We start from the raw sequence: 22023 nt of genomic DNA, 5'->3' as shown, positions 1-22023 counted from the left end.
ATATGATCATTGGCATGCGGGAGCTGAAATAACATCATAGTGAAAACTGAATGTGAATATAAGAGAACACAATAATATATACAGGTTTGAAGCGGTTAGACTTTAAACATGGGCAGATGAGAAGCGTCAACCTGCGGAGGATGTTGACACCGGCAGTGTGTGCCAGTCAAATGTGTCCGTGTGCACGCGAGCGCGTGAGTTCCGCGCGTCATGGCCGCTGTGAGCTGCGCGAGGTTACTGTCACCGGGATGCGTTCACGGACTGCGGCTCGGTTCGAGGGTTCTTCCAGCTCTGACCCGGTAAACGTTTCGCTGCAGATGAGAACGAGTGTGTCCTGATGTCTCTAGTGCACTGTATAGTGTGTAGTATTTACTGTCTACTGCGCACTGTGTAGTACGCTACATTGTCACATGACCTTAGGTTTAATTAGCATGTTTAAGTGTGTCTAGCTATCCCAGAAATAAAATTATTCCTACATAATTAATACAATTATTTAAAATTTTTCTATGAAAATATTTAAAGTTTTGTAGGTCTGATCAGATAAAGGTCACGGCTGATTTATTACTTCAGATTAATTAATTCCACTAGAAATACGTAGAAGGTCATGATGGGATACTGGACGTTCTGGGAAATATAGTAGACCGTCCAAAGATTCCCTGAGGCGCGCTCACATTTACTGCTGCGATCGCATGAGAGCGAAAGATTTACCCACGCCGAGTTCGCAACAGATCAAGTTGGTAGTGATGGGGAAAATGAACCAACAGCATCACAAAATAATTCACTTTTCGTTTCGAATTGCTGGAGACGCCACACGCTGGCGACCCCTGCTGGTCAGAAGAGTGTAAATGCAGCGAAAACTCGTGCATAAAACACCTTTTACTAGCCACTGCAGATGCTTTAACGAAAGCGTGATGTATTAAATGCGACATGCGTCTGTTGCAGAGTCGCTCCGCTGCGCAGCCACAGGCTCGGCCCCGCCGATGACGAGCTGTACCAGAGGACCACGGTGTCCGTGATGCAGAAGGAGGCGGAGGCAGGAACCATCATCTACAGCTACAGCCCGCGAGGATTCAACATCAGCGGCAACAGAGTGCTGGGCCCGTGTGCCGTGGTGCCGCCGGCCATCCTGCAGTGGAACGTGAGCGCAGATCGAAGCTCAAACCTCGCGCTTCACGCTCGCCGCGCGCTCACTGTGTGTTTCTGTTACAGGTGGGCCGTCACACGGACATCACGGAGGAGAGCTTGTCTCTGTTTCATCTGCTGGAGCCGCGCATCGGTGAGCAAATCATTCCTCCACGTGTGCACCAGCGCCACCTGCTGTCTGCAGTGGAAAACAGCTGCTCAGAAAGTAGCTAAATGTCGCTAAACGACGTAAAGTTCCTCCTGTCGTCACTTCACATCTGTTTCTCTCCTAAACCGAGCTCACGTGCTGTACTTCTGTACTTTAATATAATATATATCTGAATGTGCAGTAAAGCTGTTCTGTCAGACAACGAAACGACTACGTTAACCAGCAGACCAAAAAGTCACTAAATTTGTCGCTACTCACGTTTTTGGAAAAAAAAAAAAAAGTCGTAAAGGGGTGTGAAAAGCTGCTAATTTAATTGCAATTCTTTCCAGGGTTATTTCTTTGATCAAAAGATTAATTTCTCAACTGGACGCAACTTTATTCGTTAGTAGTGTACTACTGTAAAAGCTAGTAGTCAGTATGCAGCAGGATTATTTTAGTATGACTGAGACACCATTATAGTTTTTATTAATATTTAGAATAATTTTAATTTTCATTTTCGGTAAAATTTTGTTGTATGTTTGACATTTTTATTCGTTTTTATTTCAGTTTTAGTTATTTTAGTACATCAGGTTAAACTAAATGAAAATGAGAAATATTGCCTTGGCAACTAGCTGAAATAAAATAAGTTTTATTTTTTATATTCTATTGTATTTCTACAGAGCCCCGCACAAACGAATGAACACTTCAGTCACATGATTACTAATACATCAGCGCGTTTTACAAATTCGTTCCTTCGCTTTAAAGTAAATTGTGCAGACGATATAATTCGTTCTTAGTGGACAATATAATAATTTGTTCTCCCATTTTACTAAATCATGTCCACGTTGTAATAATTTGTTCCCTTGTTTTAGTGAATTATTTCAGCAAGGCCACGATTTAACTAAAATGAGAGAAGGAATTGTTAATTCTTTGAAACTAAATACATTTTGCATGTCATGTGTGGGGCTCTGTATATTTCAGTTTGTGCTTATTTTGTTTCAAGCAATGAAAATGATGTTTTGTGGCTTTCAGTTTTAGCTAATAGTCGGGCTGGAACAATACATCGATTCGCGATACAAAATCTGGAGTGATTCTGATATTTTCCGATGTATTGCGATTCTCTCTCGAATCGATCCTGAGCTCAGTTTTAACAGCAGATGGCGCTAAAACACACGTAACGTTACTCTGCTTGCTTACGGTTCCTTACACACACACCATTTAAACGTAAAATAATCATTTAAAAAGTTGGAAAAGTTTGCAGTGGGCTGTGTTTCGTTAATCTGCCGTCATAAAATCATTCTGAGCCTGACTGTCCAGCACTCTTCTTCGTGAGCGTTTGAGCGTGTGGTTAAACACTGGCCTAGAGCGCCATCTGCTGTTACAACTAAGCTCAGAATCGGTTCAAGAGAGAAAACATCACGATCGATTCAGATCCGCTGTAAGGAGACGTGTTGTCCCAGCCCTAGCTAACGGTAACTGATGGTGGTCTTGCAGAGGTTCTGGTTTTGGGGACGGGAGCTCGTACTGAACGTCTGGATCCAAACGTGCTGGACTCCCTGAGGAAGAAGGGCATCGCCGTCGAGGTTCAGGACACGGTAAACGCCCTCACATTCTCTTCACTGTATAAAGCCACACGTCAGCGCCGGTTCACCGTTTGAATCTTTCTCTTGCAGCCCAACGCATGTGCGACGTTCAACTTCCTGTCCAGCGAGAGGCGATTAGTAGCGGCCGCGTTGATTCCCCCTCCGGCCTCGAGCGCCGTCGAATGACAGCATCACGCAGGAAACATGTTTTGTGATGTCATTTCCTCATGTGTGTCACATGACCTCTGTAAATGTCTTTATGGCAGAGTTCTGCTGATGAATGTATAGTGAATACAGACAGATTAAAGGTATTAAACGTGTGTGTGTCCCAGATTGAGGCTGTTAATCTCTCTGTCCTCTGTGATAATGGGTTAATCTGAGCTCAGACACAAACACACACTCGTCATCACATCACATCTTTATTAGCACCAGCGTTACCATCTACCACACATCACAGCACACACAGGAAACAGAAGTTGACTACTGTAGGAGAACGTGAATATCTGCAAATGCAAATGAAGGAAACACTTACAACAAACAAGTGTTCACAAGAAAAGATCTGCACAAACTACCATCAGTCATTTCATTGTGTTCATGTGTCTTTCTCTAGTTAATGTTGGTTTGATTCTATAGTTGACAGAATTGATTCAAATTAGCTGAGGCTACGCCTACATTAATCCAGATACATGTGAAAAAAGCATCATTTTCTCAATATTTTGATGCATTTTTGTCCTGTAAAAAGCTTTTTGAAAGTGCTCTCTCAAGCGGATATATATTATAGTTTGGACTGTGAAAACGAAGGTGCGCACGTTTAGTCATGTGACGCATATCAAACCCATACATATCTGTCCATATGTGCTATTCACTTTCGTAGTGTTGCTGAAGATAAATTTGACTGCATTTTACATTCCTGCAAAGGTGACCGGAAATGTACTGCAGCCAAACATGATTTGTGCTTTAGACCAAACGTGGAATGGCGATTAAGTGCGACCAGTAAAAGGGTGAGATATTTTTTCTGTCGGAGGAGTAGCGTGAGAACTTGATACGGTATCATCTAAGGGAGCTTTTATTAGCTTTCATGCAGTTAGATGTTTTAAGAGTAAGAGAAACTTTTGGAAAACGCTTGAAAGTGTGGACGGATTCCAAATGTGTCCGGATGAATGCAGACGCAGCCTGATTCTGCTGAAGTCTCGCACATAGTTTCATGTTTCTGACAGCAGGGGGAATTACTGACACTTAAAGGGATCGTCCACCCCAAAAACGATCGTTCTGTCATCATTTACCTGCACGACGTTCGATATTCAGTAGACATTGGGAACCAAACAACACTGGCAGACAAAATCCCACAGACAGTGTTTCTCAGTTGTGTTCAAATGATAACGATGACAGAATGATCACGTTTGGCTGAACGATCCCTCGTTCACTCGTCAGAGTCGCTGTCGCCATCTCTGGGGTTCCTGAAGATGAACTCTGACCCCGTGATGCGGCGGTAAAGATCCATGATGTCTTCGGTGTCGGTCTCGAAGTGCGTCGTGGGGTCGTACGATCGAGAGATGAAGATCTAGATGAAAAACACAATAATCAGCTGTGCTGGCGGGCGTTGGTGTCACATGACACTGGAGCTGCACGATTAATCGTTAAAAGATGGCGATCTCGATTCAAACACCCACACGGTCTCATTCCTAAATGACAGCGATTCGGCTCTGCGTTTAATAAAGTACGATCACAGCGAACATTCAGATCATCACCCAGTCATGTATAGATATGTAACACACGGTACCGTTACAAATATTCATATTATCACAGAAGTACTGGGATAAAAGTTTATAGTTCAGATATAAACACTGATGTCTACGGTCAAAATCAAGTAAATCACCTTTTGAAAGTAACTTGATGCTTCAAATAAAGATTGTATCAATGACATCATTACACCAGTAGGTGGCGACAAGTGACTGTTAAAAATATGTATTTGTCATTGAATCATTCATTTAAGAGATTCGTTCAAAAGCACTGATGCAGTAATGAAGTCTTTATGAGCGAGTCATTGAATCATTCCCTCAAACAGATTTTTTAAATAATTCATTCAGATTAATTAAACATTTTAAATAGACGGCAGAAATTTTGTCAGAACCTCTAGTAAATTAATCATGATTCTCAAGTTATCCAGAATCGTGCAGCTCTACGTGACACTGTTGTCTTTTTAGAGCAGCTTTACAGCAGAATCGAATGTATCACTGTGAAACAATCTGTTCTGTATGAAGTGCAGCAGACATAAAGCTGACTTGAGCGTTCGTTACCTGACTCCGGCGGCCATCGTCCGTCGGGACCATGAGGTTACTGACGGACACAAACCTGCGGAACAGAAGTACCGTGAGTGACACGCATGTACATCACGCCACTGCTGAGAGGTTTGGTGCTCACTTCTCCATGATGGGCTCCAGCAGGGCCAAACCGGGCTGAACCTCCTTCTCAGGGTTGCTGGTCTCCACCATGGTGCTCACGGCAGCGATGTACTTCCCTTCGGTGGCCACGTTATGAGAGTAGGACACCAGACACACGTAGATATCTGCACACAAACACCAGACGCACACTGACGGCGCGCTGAAGACGGAGACCACACACAAGCCAACAGGTTCTGACGCTCTCACCTGACTTCCTGTTGAGGTGCGCCTGCGGGATGATGATCTGGCAGGAGTTGGCATCATGCGTGTTTTTGATGGGGTGGTTGAGCAGACAGATGACCCGTATGACGCGGCCGGCCTTCTTCACACGCGCTCCGGCACGTAACTGGGGTCGCAGATCAGCTGCTTACAGCGGAAGACCTTCATCGGGACACAAACACAGTCAGATCATCACTGTCATCACGAGGGGCGGATGAAGGTGCGTTTCTGCTCACCTCTCCTTCAGACCGCACCGCTGCCACATGGCCGCCCTCCATCACGATCTCGTCCACGCGTCTGTTCAGCATGTAGCTGTTCCCGTAGACGGCGCTTAGCCTGCGGAGCGACACGCGTCTTTCAGGCTTCATGTGTGAGCGCTCACTGGTCTCATGCCATGTCTGAATCTCACCTGATGAATCCCTGCGGCAGCTCGCCCAGACCGAACAGCGGGTAGAGAAACGGGCTGAAGTTGTAGCGCGCCAGAGACTCGGAGTACAGCTTGATCCGGTTGATGGTCTTCAGACACGGCTGCTCCAGGTAACTAATCCACACACAGTTTCGCAGGTCAACAAAATCACACAGACACACACTGAACTGAGTATCGTCTGAGACTCGCTTCAGAAGAACAGAAGACATTAGCATAGCATGGACAATGTAATATTTTACTAATACTGTTCATTATCTCTATATTTTCCAGAATCAGGAAGTGTGTTGCTTTCAAACAAAGTCTAATATCGTATGAGTTTGTATCCTCACTTATCGTTGATGTGAAGGGCGAGAGCGTGACCTGTGAACTCCATGACATCATCGCCCAGGTCAAAGTGACGGAACACGTCCCTCATGGTGGCTCTGCGTGGGTCCATGTCCTGATGTGTCCGCGGATCGTTCTCCTCAAAGTTCAGGATGAAGGACATGAACTTACGGAACCTGCGCTTGTCAAACATCCCCATCAGATCTGAGAGAAACACTGGGGTTATCATCCTGATCTAAAACTGAACACATCCATGACAAATATTTACGTTACGTGAAATGAATGAAACAGTAACTGAAATAAAATATTAAAAAACATGTTTGTTTTTTTCAGTTACTTGCCAAGGCAACAGTTCCCATCTTCGTTTACTTTACATTGAAATACTAAAATAACTAAAGTGAACACTGAAATAAAAATACATAAAACTATAAAAAATATTAAAAAAAAAATAAAACTAATAAAATAACAAAAACACAACAAAATGACAAAACTTTGACTAAAATGAAAATAGAAAATACAGTATAAAAATAAATTTAATTGGCAATTATTAAAAATTACCTGAATTCTGCGTCTCAGTCTCAGTGCAGGGAACTTTGTGAAGTTTCCCTCCTTTGAACACGAAACTGCCTTCAACCACCTTGAAGTCCAGATAGCGAGTGACTTCAGTGTAGAGCAGCATCTTCACCAGCTGCCCTGTGATGAAGAGACACCATCACCATCATCATCATCATCATCATCATCAACATCACCATCGTCACATAAGCATCAACACACACTCACACAAACACTCACAATCACGCACACTCACACACTCTCACATACACACTCTCAAACACACACTCTTTCTCTCTCACACACACACACGACTCTCACCGTTTGCAAGGAGAAACTTAGGAATCAGATCCACATTCCAGTCTTTCCCGCGTCCCATTGATGTAGAAGGAACAGGAACCTGGAACCTCTTATAAAGCTGTTCAGAAGAACAAGTCAAGTCAGCTTTATTTCTGCAGCGCTTTATATAATACAGATTGTTTGTGTGTGTGTGTGTGTGTGTGTGTGTGTGTGTGTGAGTTATGCTCCTCGACTAGTGCTCAGTACGACCTCACCATCACGAACACCTTAAAAAACACATTTAAGGCATCTTGGAGACACCACTGCTCCAAACATTGTCACCGTACGAGCCAGAGGCAGCTGAACTTTGACAGCCTTGATGAAACTGCCATCAGGCCTCTCCTGGGGAAAGCCTCCAACAGGAAAAACAACAATCAAGTCTACCATCCTCGCTACCTGCAAAACCATTCTTGGGTACAAATCCAGAAAATACCAGTTTGAGAATGACACAGGGATAGAAATAAGGAAAGCCTTTCGTGCCTGGTAAAATGATGTAACCTGCAAGGCCAAAAGGCTGGCTCACTCCAGAGTCAAGGCGGATGTCCAGAGATGGGTGAGGGAGTTAAAGAACTCTTGGTGGACAGACAAGGATCTGGAAATCCAGAGACTGACAGACTCGGGTGACACCAGAGGTCCAAGCTACCGTGGGCGGCCTAAACCCCCTGTGCACAAAGGACAGGCAGGAGAGGAGTTCTCTTCCAAGAACTCCTCAACAGTTACAGCACAACTGAAATAGACATTACCAAACAGATCCCCATCAGAGAAGACATGGGGAGACCTCCAACTATAATAGAGGTACAAGACGGCATCAGGAGCTAAGAACAACAAGGCCGCCGGTCCAGATGGGATCCCAGCTGAGATTTTAAAGGAAGGTGGATCAGAGCTCTTGTACCACATTCATGCCCTAATCCTCAAGGTCTGGGAATAATAAGAACTTCCCTCGGAGCTCAGGGACGCTCTAATAGTGACCATATTCAAGAAGGAGGACAAGGCTGAATGTGGAAATTACAGGGGGATCTCGCTCCTGTCAACAAGTCCCTGCAAACCGACTGCTACCACTGTCTGAGGAAGTACTCCCAGAATCACAGTGTGGCTTCAGCCCATCCAGAGGTACAGCAGACATGACATTCACAGCATGGCAACTACAGGAAAAATGCTGTAAAAAAGGCAGTCTTTGTACATTGCCTATATAGTCCTGACAAATGCACAGCATACTGTGGAGCATACTATCAAGGTACAGCTGTCACGACAAGTATATCAGAATACTGACAGCATGTCAGTCACAGAGCTCAGCAATGGTGGCTCCGAGCCTTCCACGGTGGAAACGAGGATCAAACAGGGATGCATCATCGCACCCACCCTGTTTGCCATCTTCATTGCAGCCATACTCCACCTCACTGGTGAAGAGCTGCCACAGGGGATGCCAGTCATGTACAGAACTGATGGCAGACTCTTCAACCTTCACAGGTTCAAGACCAAGAGAAAAGTCAACCACCATCATGGAGCTCCAGTACGCAGACGATAACGTCATCGCAGCACACTCCTCAGAAGACCTACAGGGCATCCTGAATGCCTTTCCCTGGGCCTAACCTTAAACATCAAGAAGACCCAGGTCCAATATCAATCTCCACCCAAGCAGCCAGCTACCCAGCCCACCATAAAAGTGGACAACACCACCTTTGAAAACATGACCACTTCCCCTACCTCGGCAGCCTTCTTTCCTGACAAGCTGACGTCGATTCTGAGGTCAATCGAGTTGTGCCAGTGGAGCCTACGCCAGACTCAGGAAAAGTGTCTTAGAAGTCTGAGACCTAACAGCCCAAACGAAACTCCTGGTCTACAGAGCCGCTGTCCTCCCCACCCTACTGTATGGAGCGCGTCATGAACCACCTACAGCAGGCACTGGAACAACAGCACCAGAGATCCTTACGAAAGACTCTGAGGATCAGCTGGGAGGACAGACGCACCAACATCAGCGTCCTGGAGGAAGCCACTGTAATAATGCAGTACCAACTTCGATTGACCAGAAATCCATGCAAGACGGTACTGCACATCATGAAATAGCATCAGCTTCACAAGGAATAAGATAAAAAAGCCCAACCACCACCAAAGATCAGCGCTCTGCTCTGCCCACACTGCAGCAAAGAGTGAGATCACGGATCGGCCTCTACAGCCGTCTAAAGACCCAAGAGTAGACGACCAAGGACAGTCATCCTCGAGTGACCACTGCTGCTGATGTGTGTGTGTGTGTGTGTGTGTGTGACGGCTGACCTCTTCCAGGGGTGAAATAGAGGCGCTCTCTCCTCCATAATACGGGTTACAGTCTATATGAAGGACCTTCTTCCCGTTGACTGACATCAGTCCAGATAAAACACATTCCTGCAGGACACAAGCAGATGACTGAGCTGGAACATCATCAACACTCCTCGATAACCAGTCTGAACCAGTCTGATGACTCTTACCTTCAGTCCTGTTCCCAGAACAATCACATCAAACTCCGGCATTCTGACGCTCGACCGTCTGAAACACACACTTCATCCGTCTGCTTCAGCCGCGCGCGTGTGTGTGTGTGTGTAATTACTTTATTATCCTAAACTCATAATCCTCACGTCATGGAGGGTCACTGACATTCACACCATCTCTCTGTTTATCTGCGGCTTTATGAGTGACAGCTAGCCTAGTTTGAGATATTACTTCATTTTTAGATTTGAGCCAATTAATTTTCACAATAATAAAACTATAAAAGATAACACATTAATTGTAATAAAACAATGTTTCTCAATATATTATTATTCATACACGAATTGAGTACTCAGTTTAAAGTACATTTTATTTATTTAGTAGCTCTACTTTCACAACAAACATTGATTCAAAGCAGCTTCATGTTAAAGTTTGTAATAACTTAATATCTTCATGCCTTACAGTCACATTTATCAGATCAGACATGGATGATAATATAGTTTACATTCTGCGATGACAAGAGACAGTTTTTGACAGTGCATACACATTTCCCATCATGCTCAGCTCGAAAGTTACTACATCCCCCAGCATGCTCAGCGCCAGAAACTTCCTCGATCCGATGAACCGGTCGAGTTTTGTGAGTTTCGCTCCTTTTCGCGTCTTAAGGTCGTTTTAAAGCGATAGTTTGATCAGAAACAGACGCGCGAAGCTGTTGTTTGGGACGGTAAAGATTCACATTCGCGATCGCGCTGATCAGCGTCTCTTCCTGAAACACACAGAATGACTGAAGCAGTAAGTCATTCATCTTTATATGTCTGATTTGTAAGTCTGCGCTCCAGTATTCACCAGCAGAGCAGTCTGCTCAGTGCTGCAGTAATAACGCTGTCTTCACCTGTCAGTTCTCAGGCGAGCAGCACACGCGCGTTCACGAGCGCAAACCCGAGGGTTTCCTGGAGCGTCTGAGCGCGAGCACGGGCGGCGTGATCGCGGGCCTGTGTCTGTTCGTGCTGTCATTATACGTGCTGTTCACAAATGAGGTGAGAGTCAATCAATCAATCAGTCAATCAATCGGTCAGTCCATCTGTCAATCATCTGTGTGTCTGTAGGGTCGCGCTCTGCGCACGAGCTCGTCTCTGGATGAGGGTCTCTCTCAGGTCGTGTCTCTTCATCCAGACATGATGTTGGACCCTCAGAACAACAATCGCCTGGTTCATCTGACCGGAACCCTGCGGACCGCACAGGTGACATTATCGACTCTTAAAGGGACAGTTCACTAAAAAATAAAAAAATTCTGTCATGAATTTCTTTCTTTGGCTGAACACTAAAGAAGATATTTTGAAGACTATGAGTAACCAAACAGTTGATGGGTTAAAAAATACTATGGAAGTAAATAGGGCCAACTGTTTGGTTACCCATATTCTTCAAAATATTTTCTTTAGTGTTCAGCCTTCTTTGGATTTAAAGGGATAGTTCACACAAAAATGAAAATTCTGTAATTTTTGTCTGTGTTGTTTTCAGTCGATGCTTGAACAAAACTTCACTAAACATTATTTGTATTTGTTTAAATGTTTATATTTAAAAAAAAAAAAAACTAATTTGGGTAGATACATAATTAAATAGGTATGTTATGATTATAAAAAATGCCTTATGTGAATCTGAAATGTTTGTATTCAAAGCAATTGTTAATTTTAACCTCAGTTTTAAAACCCCTGGTTTACAGCATTAGTTCAGAGATGGTTTTCCTTGAGAAACATTGATCTACTGTATCTGATATATGTCCAAATGAATGGATATGGAATCAGAATCAGAACTGAATGCAATTATGAGCCAGTGAATGGGACTGGAATGGACTGACGGTTCTGTGTGTCCGCAGCCGCTGTACGACCCAAACTACGGCGTGTCTGTGCAGGCGGTGAAACTGCAGAGGCAGGTGGAGATGTACCAGTGGGTGGAGTACAGTGAGAGCAGGTCGACACACCTCTGTCTGACACACGGCCATCAGCAAATTCACTCGCATTCATCATCTGATTCACTCACATTCATCATCTGATTCACTCACACTCATCACACTGATTCATCATCTGATTCACTCGCATTCATCATCTGATTCACTCGCATTCATCATCTGATTCACTTGCATTCATCATCTGATTCACTCGCATTCATCACACTGATTCATCATCTGATTCACTTGCATTCATCATCTGATTCACTCGCATTCATCACACTGATTCACTCACACTCATCATCTGATTCACTCGCATTCATCACACTGATTCACTCACACTCATCATCTGATTCACTCGCATTCATCATCTGATTCACTCGCATTCATCATCTGATTCACTCACATTCATCATCTGATTCACTCACACTCATCACACTGATTCATCATCTGATTCACTCGCATTCATCATCTGATTCACTCGCATCACACTCATCATCTGATTCACTCACATTCACTGATTCACTGCATTCATCATCTGATTCACTCGCATTCATCATCATCACTCATCACACTGATTCACTCACATTCATCATCTGATTCACTCACATTCATCATCTGCATTCATCATCTGATTCATCTCTGATTCACTCGCATTCATCATCTGATTCACTCACACTCATCATCTGATTCACTCACATTCATCATCTGATTCACTCGCATTCATCATCTGATTCACTCGCATTCATCATCTGATTCACTCACATTCATCATCTGATTCACTCACATTCATCATCTGATTCACTCACATTCATCATCTGATTCACTCACACTCATCACGCTCATCTGATTCCTTTCAGGGACATTAAGGAAAACGGAGAGACGAAGACGGAAACGACGTACTCGTACAGTGAGTGTCGGCCGCCTCCTGCCGTTTCTCGCAGTGTCTCGGGAACGTCTCACTGAGCTTGTGTTTCTTACAGACACCGAGTGGAAGTCAGAGGTCATCAGCAGCAGACACTTCGATCAGGAGGTCGGACACATGAACCCCAGGTGAGCCGCCGCGGTCTGGTGAACGGTGATGTGTCGCACACGCGTGTGTGTGACGTGTGTGTCGTGTTTTCCTCAGTGCCATGGCGGTGGAGAGCGTGACGGTCGTGGCTCCGGACGTCTGGGTCGGGAGGCTCTTCCTGTCCAAAGGTAGCACACACTCTTCCTCCTCTTCCTCTTCCTCTTCCTCTTCCTCGTCCCGCGGCAGGCGTGTCACGTGTTGATCACGCGTGTGTGTCCAGGGCTGGTGGAGCAGATCAATGACTTCCAGACGCTGAGTCTCGCAGGACTTCCTGTTCCTGTGTTCAACACCTTCCTCACGGTGCAGGATGATTATTTTTACCACACGGCAAACCCTCGACGTCCAGAGGTGAGCGAACACACACACACACACACACACACACACACACACACACACACACACACTGAATGTTGCTGTATCCATGGTGATGTTGTCTTGTTGTTGTTCAGGTCGGTGACGTTCGTGTTCGTTTCGCTTACGCTGGTCTCAGCGGTGACGGATTCTATCCTGGCCCCGCCCACAAGGTGAGAACAGCCAATCAGCTCTCTTACTCTCTGCATGTGACATCATCCTCCACTCCTGTGGAGAAACCTAATACAGTCAGTCTGTCAGACGAGTGTCAGTCACTGTCAGCAGTGAACAGAACAGAATTCTTATGGAAGAATAAAAATCAAAACGGTTTGTGAAGAAATTTGCAATTGTGAGAAAAAGTTGGAATTCTGAAATCTGTCGCACACAATCTCCTCCAGTCCTTCTGTCTCTGATTGAGTTTAATTGAACAAACGTCCTTCAGCTGTTTTTCCTGTGAAATCTTTACTGATTTTTATCAAGTAAACGTAAGAATATCTTTGATATTGTTAGTAATATTTCTGATGAACACTTACTGGACTGAAGCAGCTTCACATTACTCGATTATCCATCTTTTTTTTTTTTTTTTTTTTTGAAAAATCAAATGAGTCTCAAATGTGATTATCAGGCTTTTGAGGAAGGGTTCATGTGTGTGTGTGTGTGTGTGTGTGTGTGTGTGTGTAGGTCAGTATTGTGGCCATGCAGCAGGCGGATCGGCTGACGGCCTTCAGGACGCGGGCCGGAGGCGCGCTGGAGATCCTGTACATGGGCGATCTGTCAGCAGAGGTGCGTCACGTCACATGACACGGATCCGCCGCTGCAGTCGCGCTGCTGACGTGTGTGTGTGTGTGTTTCACTGCAGGAGGTGTTTGCTAGAGAACATCAGCTGAACGCCATGAAGACGTGGGCGCTGAGGCTCGGAGGATGGGCGCTCATGTTTCTGTCCGTCAGTCTGAGCACACGTATCATCTATACACTGGGTAACACACACTCTCACACACACACTCACACACACACACACACACACACACTCACACACACACACACACACACTCTCTGATGGGTGGTTGTTGAGTCGTGACGTCTCTCTGGTTCAGTGGACAGTGTTCCTGTGCTGCGTGAGCTGGTGTCGGCGGGGCTGAAGATCTTCGCTCTCTGCGTCTCCTGTTCGCTGTCGCTGCTCACCATCGCCGCCGGCTGGATCTTCTATCGCCCTCTGCTGGGCGTGACGATAGCGCTGCTCGCGCTCCTGCCGCTGCTCATCGCACACGCTAGAGCGCCGTCCAAGAAGAACCAGTGACTAGTCTGACGTCCAGCAGCGATAATCGAACCATCAGCTTTGAGCTTCTCTAATGTTTTGAGCAGCTATAATGAACCTGTTTTTTTTACACTGCAAATAATCATGTTCCTCCTCAGTGTTTCTGTCTTGTTTCTATTTCTAAACGTTCTTAAATCAAGAAACATTTACTGGAGAAGCAAAATAATGGAAATAATGTATCTGACTTTGAATTATTTATTTTTTTGACTCTATTAGCAGATAAACAAAATCTCACTTCATTTCATTAAACAAGATATTTTCTCCAGTAAATGTATCTTGATGAAGAATGTTTAGATATTTGACAGAAACGCTGAGGAGGAACATGATGTTTCAGAGTGAGCTTCATCAACAGTGTCTGTTTCATGTGTGTGTGTGACTGCAGAAATAAAGGTCAAATCCTTCAGTGTTTTCCACATCAGTGTTTCAGTTGTAAGTCTCTTTGGATAAAAACTGGATGGATGAATGTAGATGTAAATCACTGCATGACAAACAACGCATCAAAAGTGTCTTATAAAGGCTTTAATACACAAACATACCAAATTCTGCTTATTGTGAAAGACAAAAGAATGAGTTTCAAGTCTGTCCGAGTGTGTGCAGTGCACCTTGGTCCGGATCGGTTGCATATTCGTGTGTTTGCGGCTCACGGCGAGTCTGAATGTGGCAAATTCAATCGAAGCGTTAAATACTGACATAAACTCTCAACACTAGATGAACTGATTCAGTTAAAAGGAATAAAATGAACACAGTCCGTTTACAGCAGCAGGCATTTGTTGCTCTTCTTGCCCTTCCTGGCCTGCAGCGCCGCCCTGGTGGCCATCTCGAACACCTCCCGCACGCCGTCCTTGGTTTTGGCAGAGCACTCCATGTATCCGAAGGCACAGATGCGGTTGGCCATGTCTCGGCCCTCCTCGGGTTTGACGGGCTCCTGCGGGACAGAAAGAGATGCCAAAACACCGTGAGCGACCGTCTGTCTGCACCGGAATCACACTTTCGCACGGACAGATGGACGTGCATTTATATACAGGCAGCAAAAACTCTTTCTAGAGTATAATGTTGCTGTTGGAGCATGAACAAGATTTCAGGGTTTGTACAAGCTGCTTGAATTGGACTTTTTGAAATCCAGTCCAGGAAAACCCTTGAAAACAGCACTTACTGAATTAATATTAATATTCTCATTAGTATTCTCGTCTCTTCATAACATTAAGGTTGAACCACTGCAGTCACATGACTGCTTTAACGATGTCTTTAGTTCCTTTCTGGACCTTGAAAGTGTTGATTATATTGCTGTCTATGGACGAGTCTCTCAGATTTCATCAAAAATATCTTAATTTGTGTTCTGAAGATGAAAATAAAATAAAATTTAGAAATTACTGCACCAATTTCTGAATTAGTGTAATATTTTGGTGTAAACAAAGCAATTCAGAAATGGGTGCAACAAATAAAACAGAAAAAAGCGAGCACAAAACTTGTAAATAAATGAATATATGTTCAGTTTAATAACGTATCGTTGAGTGTTCTTCAACAGAAGGTTTTGTGTTGATCGCAGTAAAATAGCCTCATGGAAGCGCTGTAGTTTTGCTGTACTTGATACTAAAAATCTGAAAAGTAAAATACAAAATTACATTTTAAGTAATTGATGTCATAAATGCACAAGGCTGATTTTTGTTTCAATTCAGAATCTATCGTACATGAGGAATACTAAAAAAAAAACATGATGGCTGTGATGATTTTATGAATAAATAATTCAATTATAAAATAATTGTGTATAGGCTATACAGTTTATTAATGTTTCCATATTCATATTTCAATTTAAATGTCCCGTTTTTCGTGTTTTTTTGAAGCTTTGATTGTGTTTATAGTGTGCAATATAACATGTGTTCATGTTTCGCGTGTAAAAAAACACAGTATTTTTCACATAATTTACTTATCTGTATACCGCTGTTTCCACTGTCATAAAAACGGGCTGATGACTTCCTTGTTCTATGAAGTTCCTCCTTCAGAAATACGTAACGAGTTCTGATTGTGCCAGCGGTTCCTGTGTTGTGATTCGACAGCAGTTTAGCGCATCTTGCCCGGAAAGGTCACGCCTCTTACCATAACGTGGAGATGCACGCGCTCAGTGTTATTGTAAACATGTCTTTAATTTTACCCTATCAATTTGAGCCGGAATCAGACCCGGTGATTGGACTGCGGGATAAAAATAACAGCGTTTCGACGACATGGCGACAAACACACTCTACAGTGCCACAGTTTCCTCAAAATTATAATCACGATTATTAATTACGTTTATTCTATCAAAAAGAGTAATGTAATTATGGCTATTTTGCAAGTTCTTTACCAACCTACAATTCACCCAAAAGGCCTGTAGGTGGCACAACGACTTAATTTAACCAACTATGATAACTTCGTTAGATGGTAAATCAATACAAAACATGGTTTTGGTGAGCGCTTTGTAATATGTATTCACATTAGATTTTAAAGCAACACAATTCGTTTGCAATAAGACAAACCAGATTCAAATTGCCCAGCAAATTTGTAAAGCAAAGAAAAATCATTTCTAGCTGATCAACATTATGAAAACTGGTTAAACCTTTAGGAACTTCAAAAGATACAACAGCGAAATTCCTAATATTACTTCCAATATTTCCAAATTATGTTCATTTTCATAGAGTGGGCCAATATCGTGACGATTATTTAAAATCAATCGGGAGAAGCAGATATCGTTATCGTGATAAAATACGATTAATCGTGCAGCCCTAATTTAATTTAATTTGACTTGACATTTGATATTCATCAGTATTCTTGACATTCATTCAACAGTGCTTTTGATCTGCCTGCATTGACACTATTCTTTAAAAGGAAAATTATATACCAATTATCAATGTAAAGCTGCTTTGACACAATCTGCATTGTAAAAAGCGCTATATAAATAAGGGTGACTTGACTTGACAAACGCAACTCTTGTGTATTCCTGTGGGCGGAGGTTAGTCAAAAAACTGTTTTAGTGACGTCATTAAAGAAGGAAGTAGAGGGATGTAGTCCAAACTGGCCGTTCGATGTAGGCGACTTCTGTTAAATAAAATATCTCGCTTGGCATTGAACTTTGAGCTTAAAATTTTACAGATTTTATTTATACTCTAACAACAATATTACACACTAACTAAAGTTTGAAACATGGGATCACGAAGAACGGGACCTTTAACAGTATGGATGCACATGAATTAATAAGGATCTATTTGCTCAAAATTGGTCTTTCGTTAGGGCAGTGCGTCATATTTCAAGGCCTTATGTCCACTTTAACGAACTGAACTCTGTGGCGTCATGAATAGGCTCAGTGTGCATCGTCATACGCCAAACTTCATGGTTCATGAAAAACTATTGGTACATTAAAATTATTTAAAAAATGGATTTAACTACGGCAGTATATTTATATTGTCCCATATAAAAATGATTGGAACAGTAAAATGTAGGCTACTAAAATTTGATATTTCACAAGATCAAAACCCCATTATTATTAAAACGGATTTAAGGCATCCTTACGGGTGGCAGAGAAACGCTTCTCTTCTTCATTCAGTTCTAATAGCGCTAGAGCCACAGACATGAAGAACAGAGAAAGACAAACGAATGATTGGAACGACAGACCAACTCCAACACTTGAGCACTTTTTTAGCCCACTGCACTCATCAGCCGTCACAGAGGATGTGTTCAAGCGCACATAAGGCTGTGATATTAGAGACAGCGTATACTGCCTGAACAAAAGCCAAATACAGCTTTATTCATTCATACGCTTGTTATCTTCACAGTATGGCAGTGACGGACAGGAAATAGGTTATGGACAGCATAAATAAAACAGATTGTGACGCATGAGCACGCAACATATTTTTATTTTTGCAAAGGTCCCCCTAAGGGGCTCTGTAGACACCTCAAATGACGCCATAGTCTTTAGTTTTTAATTTTTTTTTATTATTAAGACACCATTTTAAATAGTTTTCTTTTTCAGACAGTTGCACCACCTGCCATTTTGGGGGTTTAAGATAACAAAACAAAAATGTATTATTTACACTAAAAATGAATTCAAACTAAATAGGATTAATAGAATAAAGTGACATATGGAAATGATGCACTCGAACACAATTATAGGCACGTCATGTCATTGACTCAACTAAAAAAAAACAAATCCTTAAAAAAGAAACAATATTCTTAGTGCAAACGAGTCATTAAGTTGCAATATAATTACTTTGCAATTAGTTACATTAAAATGCTTCACATTTAATCCTTTGTTTTCTTGTGTTATTACATGTTTTTTAAATAATAATTTTGTAAGAAGTTTCTATTTGCTCTTCTCTGCACTAAAGTTCTTTATTCGAACCATATTGTTTTAGTCGTATATTTTTATATATCTGTTTTTTAGAATCGAAAAGATAAAGATATTGTTCGAGTTCTCTGATTGTAGTTCTTGAAAATCAAAAAAAGTACTGCTTGAAAAGTCCTCGAATTTCATTTTACAGCATCTGTACGAACCCTGAAACGCCTCCATCTTGAGTTTCTTCACAATATTCCTCATTTAAATAATTAATGCGCAGAATAAAGGGGCGGGGCCTGGTTGAGTTAGTTAGTGGTGTGTCGAAACTGGCGGTTATGGTAAGGGGCGGGACATTTCCCAAACGCCAATCACAACACACTGCTCCAGCCGACCAATCAGAGCACATTGTGCTTTTCAGAAGGAGGGGCTTCATAGAGACAGGAAGTAAACAGAGGTGCGTTTCCCAAAGCAAACTATGGTCGCAAGTTCCGTCGTTACCAATGGAGTTCAATGGGACTTACGACCATCGTTGGCTAACGATGCTTTCGGGAAACGCACCCCTGAGCGTTACTGACAGACTGGGAAGAGAGGAGCTGAACAATGGAGAATATGAGGAGAATAATCAACCTGTTCTAGTGGAGCACAAAAACAACATCAAGGTTGGAAGAGACTGAGAAACACACCTGCTTCATCTTGAAGAGCTCGCGGCGCGTGTGTTCGTCGTTCCGCAGGTCCTTCTTGTTGCCCACCAGGATTATGGGAACGTTGGGGCAGAAATGCTTGACCTCGGGAGTCCATTTCTCAGGAATGTTCTCTGAGGGCCAGAAAGGTCAAAGTTGACATGAAGCCGCAGCAGTGAGATGTACGCGTGGCTCGTGCGGCGAGACTCACCGAGGCTGTCGGGGCTGTCGATGGAGAAGCACATGAGGATGACGTCCGTGTCGGGGTAGGACAGCGGCCGCAGCCGGTCGTAATCCTCCTGCCCCGCCGTATCCCACAGCGCCAGCTCCACCTGAAAGAGCCACACGCTCACGCCTCTGACACGCGTCACATGACACCAACACCTGCGCTCCTTACCTGCTTGCTGTCCACCTCGATGTCGGCCACGTAGTTCTCAAAGACGGTGGGCACGTAAACCTCGGGAAACTGGTCTTTGCTGAAGACGATGAGGAGGCAGGTCTTCCCGCACGCGCCGTCCCCGACGATCACCAGCTTCTTACGGATGGCCGCCATCTCTGGAAACACGGAAGAGTGGGACAGCGTTACTGACCTCCGGAGAGCGACGGGACGCGTTCATAACACTACATTATATTTCATCACTGCATTTCTCCACGCTGGAATATTAAGGATTAATATGAAGCATTCTGAGCAGTTTGAGATATTGAGCTTCCAAACGTGTTTGAATTCCATCCTGCTGCGCAGATCCAGAACCCTTCTGCTTTCTGATGCACAAAAAACATCACATAATAGTTGTCACAGAATAAGAATATATGAATAACTCAATTTGACAAAACTGTCAGACAGAACCTTATAATTCCACGATTTATGCATTTGGCGGAGAGCATTAAAGGGATAGTTCACCCAAAAATGAACATTTGATGTTTATCTGCTTACCCCCAGAGCATCCAAGATGTAGGTGACTTTGTTTCTTCAGTAGAACACAAATTATGATTTTTAACTCCAACCGCTGCCGTCTGTCAGTCATATAATGCGTGTCAATGAGAACTTTGTTTATAAGAGTCAAAAAAACACGACGGACAAATCCAAATTAAACCCTGCGGCTCGTGAGGACACATTGATACCCTAAGACACAAAACCATCAGTTTGTGCGAGAAAACGAACAGTATTTATATCATTTTTTTTACCTCTAATACACCTGCCTTGAGCATCCGGTATGTGAGGTCAGAAAGCGTGTTCTGATGACGGCAGCGATGTCTCGCGCATGTACTTCAATGAGAGCCAGACATCACTGCCGCTGTCAGAGCGCGATCAGACCTCACTAACCGAGTGCTGAACGCAGCTGGACATAGTGCTGTATTATAGGTAAAAATATATAATACTGTTCGGTTTCTCACACAAACCGATGGTTTTGTGTCTTAGGACATCAATGTGTCGTCACGAGCCGCAGGGTTTAATTTGGATTTGTCTGTGCGTGTTTTATTTACTCTTATAAACAAAGTTCTCATTGAAATGCATTATACCACTGACAGACGACAACGGTTGGAGTTAAAAATCATCATTTGTGTTCCACTGAAGAAACAAAGTCACCTACATCTTGGATGCCCTGGGGGTAAGCAGATAAACATCAAATGTTCATTTTTGGGTGAACTATCCCTTTAAAGGTGCACATATTAGTATTATCAGTTCATGCTTTTCCTGGGAAATAAATCCCACAACCTTTGTGTTGCTAATGCCACAATCTACTGTTTAAACTACAGAAATGCCTATTATTATATTTCATATTAACTACACACACATATGAACAACATAGTTATAAATTATATTTTCAAAAAAAATACAGACTATTATTTTAGGAGAATTGATATTTCTGCATCTTGGCTTTTATTTTCATGACGATTAACCACATTTCATTATCAAATATAGAAAAGGAACAATAGAAAATTGAGTTTATGGTGTATGTATAATACAATACTTTTATGTATAATACAGTAGAAGTGACTTACAGAAATGACAATCAAATAAACATTCGCGTGCAAATTAAAGGCTCATTTTCATGATGTGAATTATTATTTTCAATGTAAATGAAACTGCTCATTTGTTTTCATGAGATTCACCCGTTAAATGCGGTAACATTAAAACTACTGTCACAGAAAAATTATAAATTAATGAAAAGAGTTGATAAAAAGCACTGTTAATTCAATAAGACTTTCATATTAAATGATCAAAGCGCAGTTGTTTTTAAATGTGTTTATATGCTGCTATTTGATCAGTTTTGAGCGCTTCCGACTCTTTTCAGGAATAAATGCAGAAGTTTACAGCGCAAGGGTGAAATATCTTATTATTCACTTCTCATTCACATAAACGTGTGTTTTGTTTTAAAGTTAGTATTTATTTTCAGTGTGTCGATGCGAAGCTAACAGCTACACAAGCGGAAGTGAGCGACTCTTCTCAGTAAAGTCATTCAAATCACCGAACATTTCAGACCCGACTGACTCCCTCGGGCGAGTGAAGTTTAATAAGAGTCGTTGATCTTTTTAAAGCTTGAACAAGCGGGGAGATTTTAATTAAACTCGGTCTCACCGTCAGTTTAACTCGGCTCGAGTTTTCCGGGTCGGTTCAGTGCGCGCGCCTGAAGCCAGACACAACCAGACAAGATGGCGACTGAACTAACAACCCGTCAAAATAAGAGTCCTCAACAGCTGCGTGAAAATAAAAGTCCCCACAGTTCAGTTTCCAACATT

The 22023-nt window shown here is 42.9% G+C and overlaps 4 protein-coding genes across 4 annotated transcripts; 2 read left to right on the top strand and 2 right to left on the bottom strand.

Annotated features, from left to right (window-relative positions):
- The first annotated feature begins 75 nt into the window (after window positions 1–75).
- Window positions 76–3173, top strand: ndufaf3 (NADH:ubiquinone oxidoreductase complex assembly factor). Its single transcript, XM_048182052.1, has 5 exons — window positions 76–299; window positions 943–1138; window positions 1210–1276; window positions 2765–2865; window positions 2944–3173. The coding sequence occupies exons 1-5, from the start codon at window positions 211–213 to the stop codon at window positions 3037–3039; spliced, it is 549 nt and encodes a 182-aa protein (XP_048038009.1). The 5' UTR covers window positions 76–210; the 3' UTR covers window positions 3040–3173.
- Window positions 3174–3266: 93 nt separating this feature from the next.
- On the bottom strand, window positions 3267–10036 carry zgc:112334 (uncharacterized protein LOC619199 homolog). Its single transcript, XM_048182043.1, is given in 12 exon segments — window positions 3267–4414; window positions 5151–5205; window positions 5275–5419; window positions 5502–5625; window positions 5628–5675; window positions 5750–5849; window positions 5923–6054; window positions 6270–6468; window positions 6823–6957; window positions 7138–7234; window positions 9427–9534; window positions 9618–10036. Coding segments are annotated over 12 exon segments (1326 nt in total). The 5' UTR covers window positions 9660–10036; the 3' UTR covers window positions 3267–4273.
- A 183-nt stretch (window positions 10037–10219) lies between these two features.
- On the top strand, window positions 10220–14713 carry LOC125263137 (transmembrane protein 43). The gene is made up of 12 exons (XM_048182047.1): window positions 10220–10407; window positions 10515–10652; window positions 10722–10856; window positions 11489–11583; window positions 12421–12470; window positions 12544–12613; window positions 12690–12760; window positions 12853–12980; window positions 13082–13156; window positions 13665–13766; window positions 13843–13960; window positions 14078–14713. Exons 1-12 carry the CDS (start codon window positions 10396–10398, stop codon window positions 14278–14280), a joined length of 1197 nt encoding a protein of 398 aa, XP_048038004.1. The 5' UTR covers window positions 10220–10395; the 3' UTR covers window positions 14281–14713.
- Window positions 14714–14802: 89 nt separating this feature from the next.
- LOC125263141 (rho-related GTP-binding protein RhoA-B-like) lies at window positions 14803–22007 on the bottom strand. The gene is made up of 5 exons (XM_048182051.1): window positions 21863–22007; window positions 19679–19836; window positions 19493–19613; window positions 19285–19415; window positions 14803–15223 (listed from the first exon to the last, which is right to left on the bottom strand). Exons 2-5 carry the CDS (start codon window positions 19832–19834, stop codon window positions 15050–15052), a joined length of 582 nt encoding a protein of 193 aa, XP_048038008.1. The 5' UTR covers window positions 19835–19836; window positions 21863–22007; the 3' UTR covers window positions 14803–15049.
- Between the last annotated feature and the right edge of the window lie 16 nt (window positions 22008–22023).

The sequence above is a fragment of the Megalobrama amblycephala genome, linkage group LG2, assembly GCF_018812025.1.
Source record: "Megalobrama amblycephala isolate DHTTF-2021 linkage group LG2, ASM1881202v1, whole genome shotgun sequence".
In the NCBI taxonomy this organism is placed as follows: domain Eukaryota; kingdom Metazoa; phylum Chordata; class Actinopteri; order Cypriniformes; family Xenocyprididae; genus Megalobrama; species Megalobrama amblycephala.
Note: the sequence above shows the minus strand (reverse complement) of the source record. Positions and strands in the feature narration are given on the sequence as shown.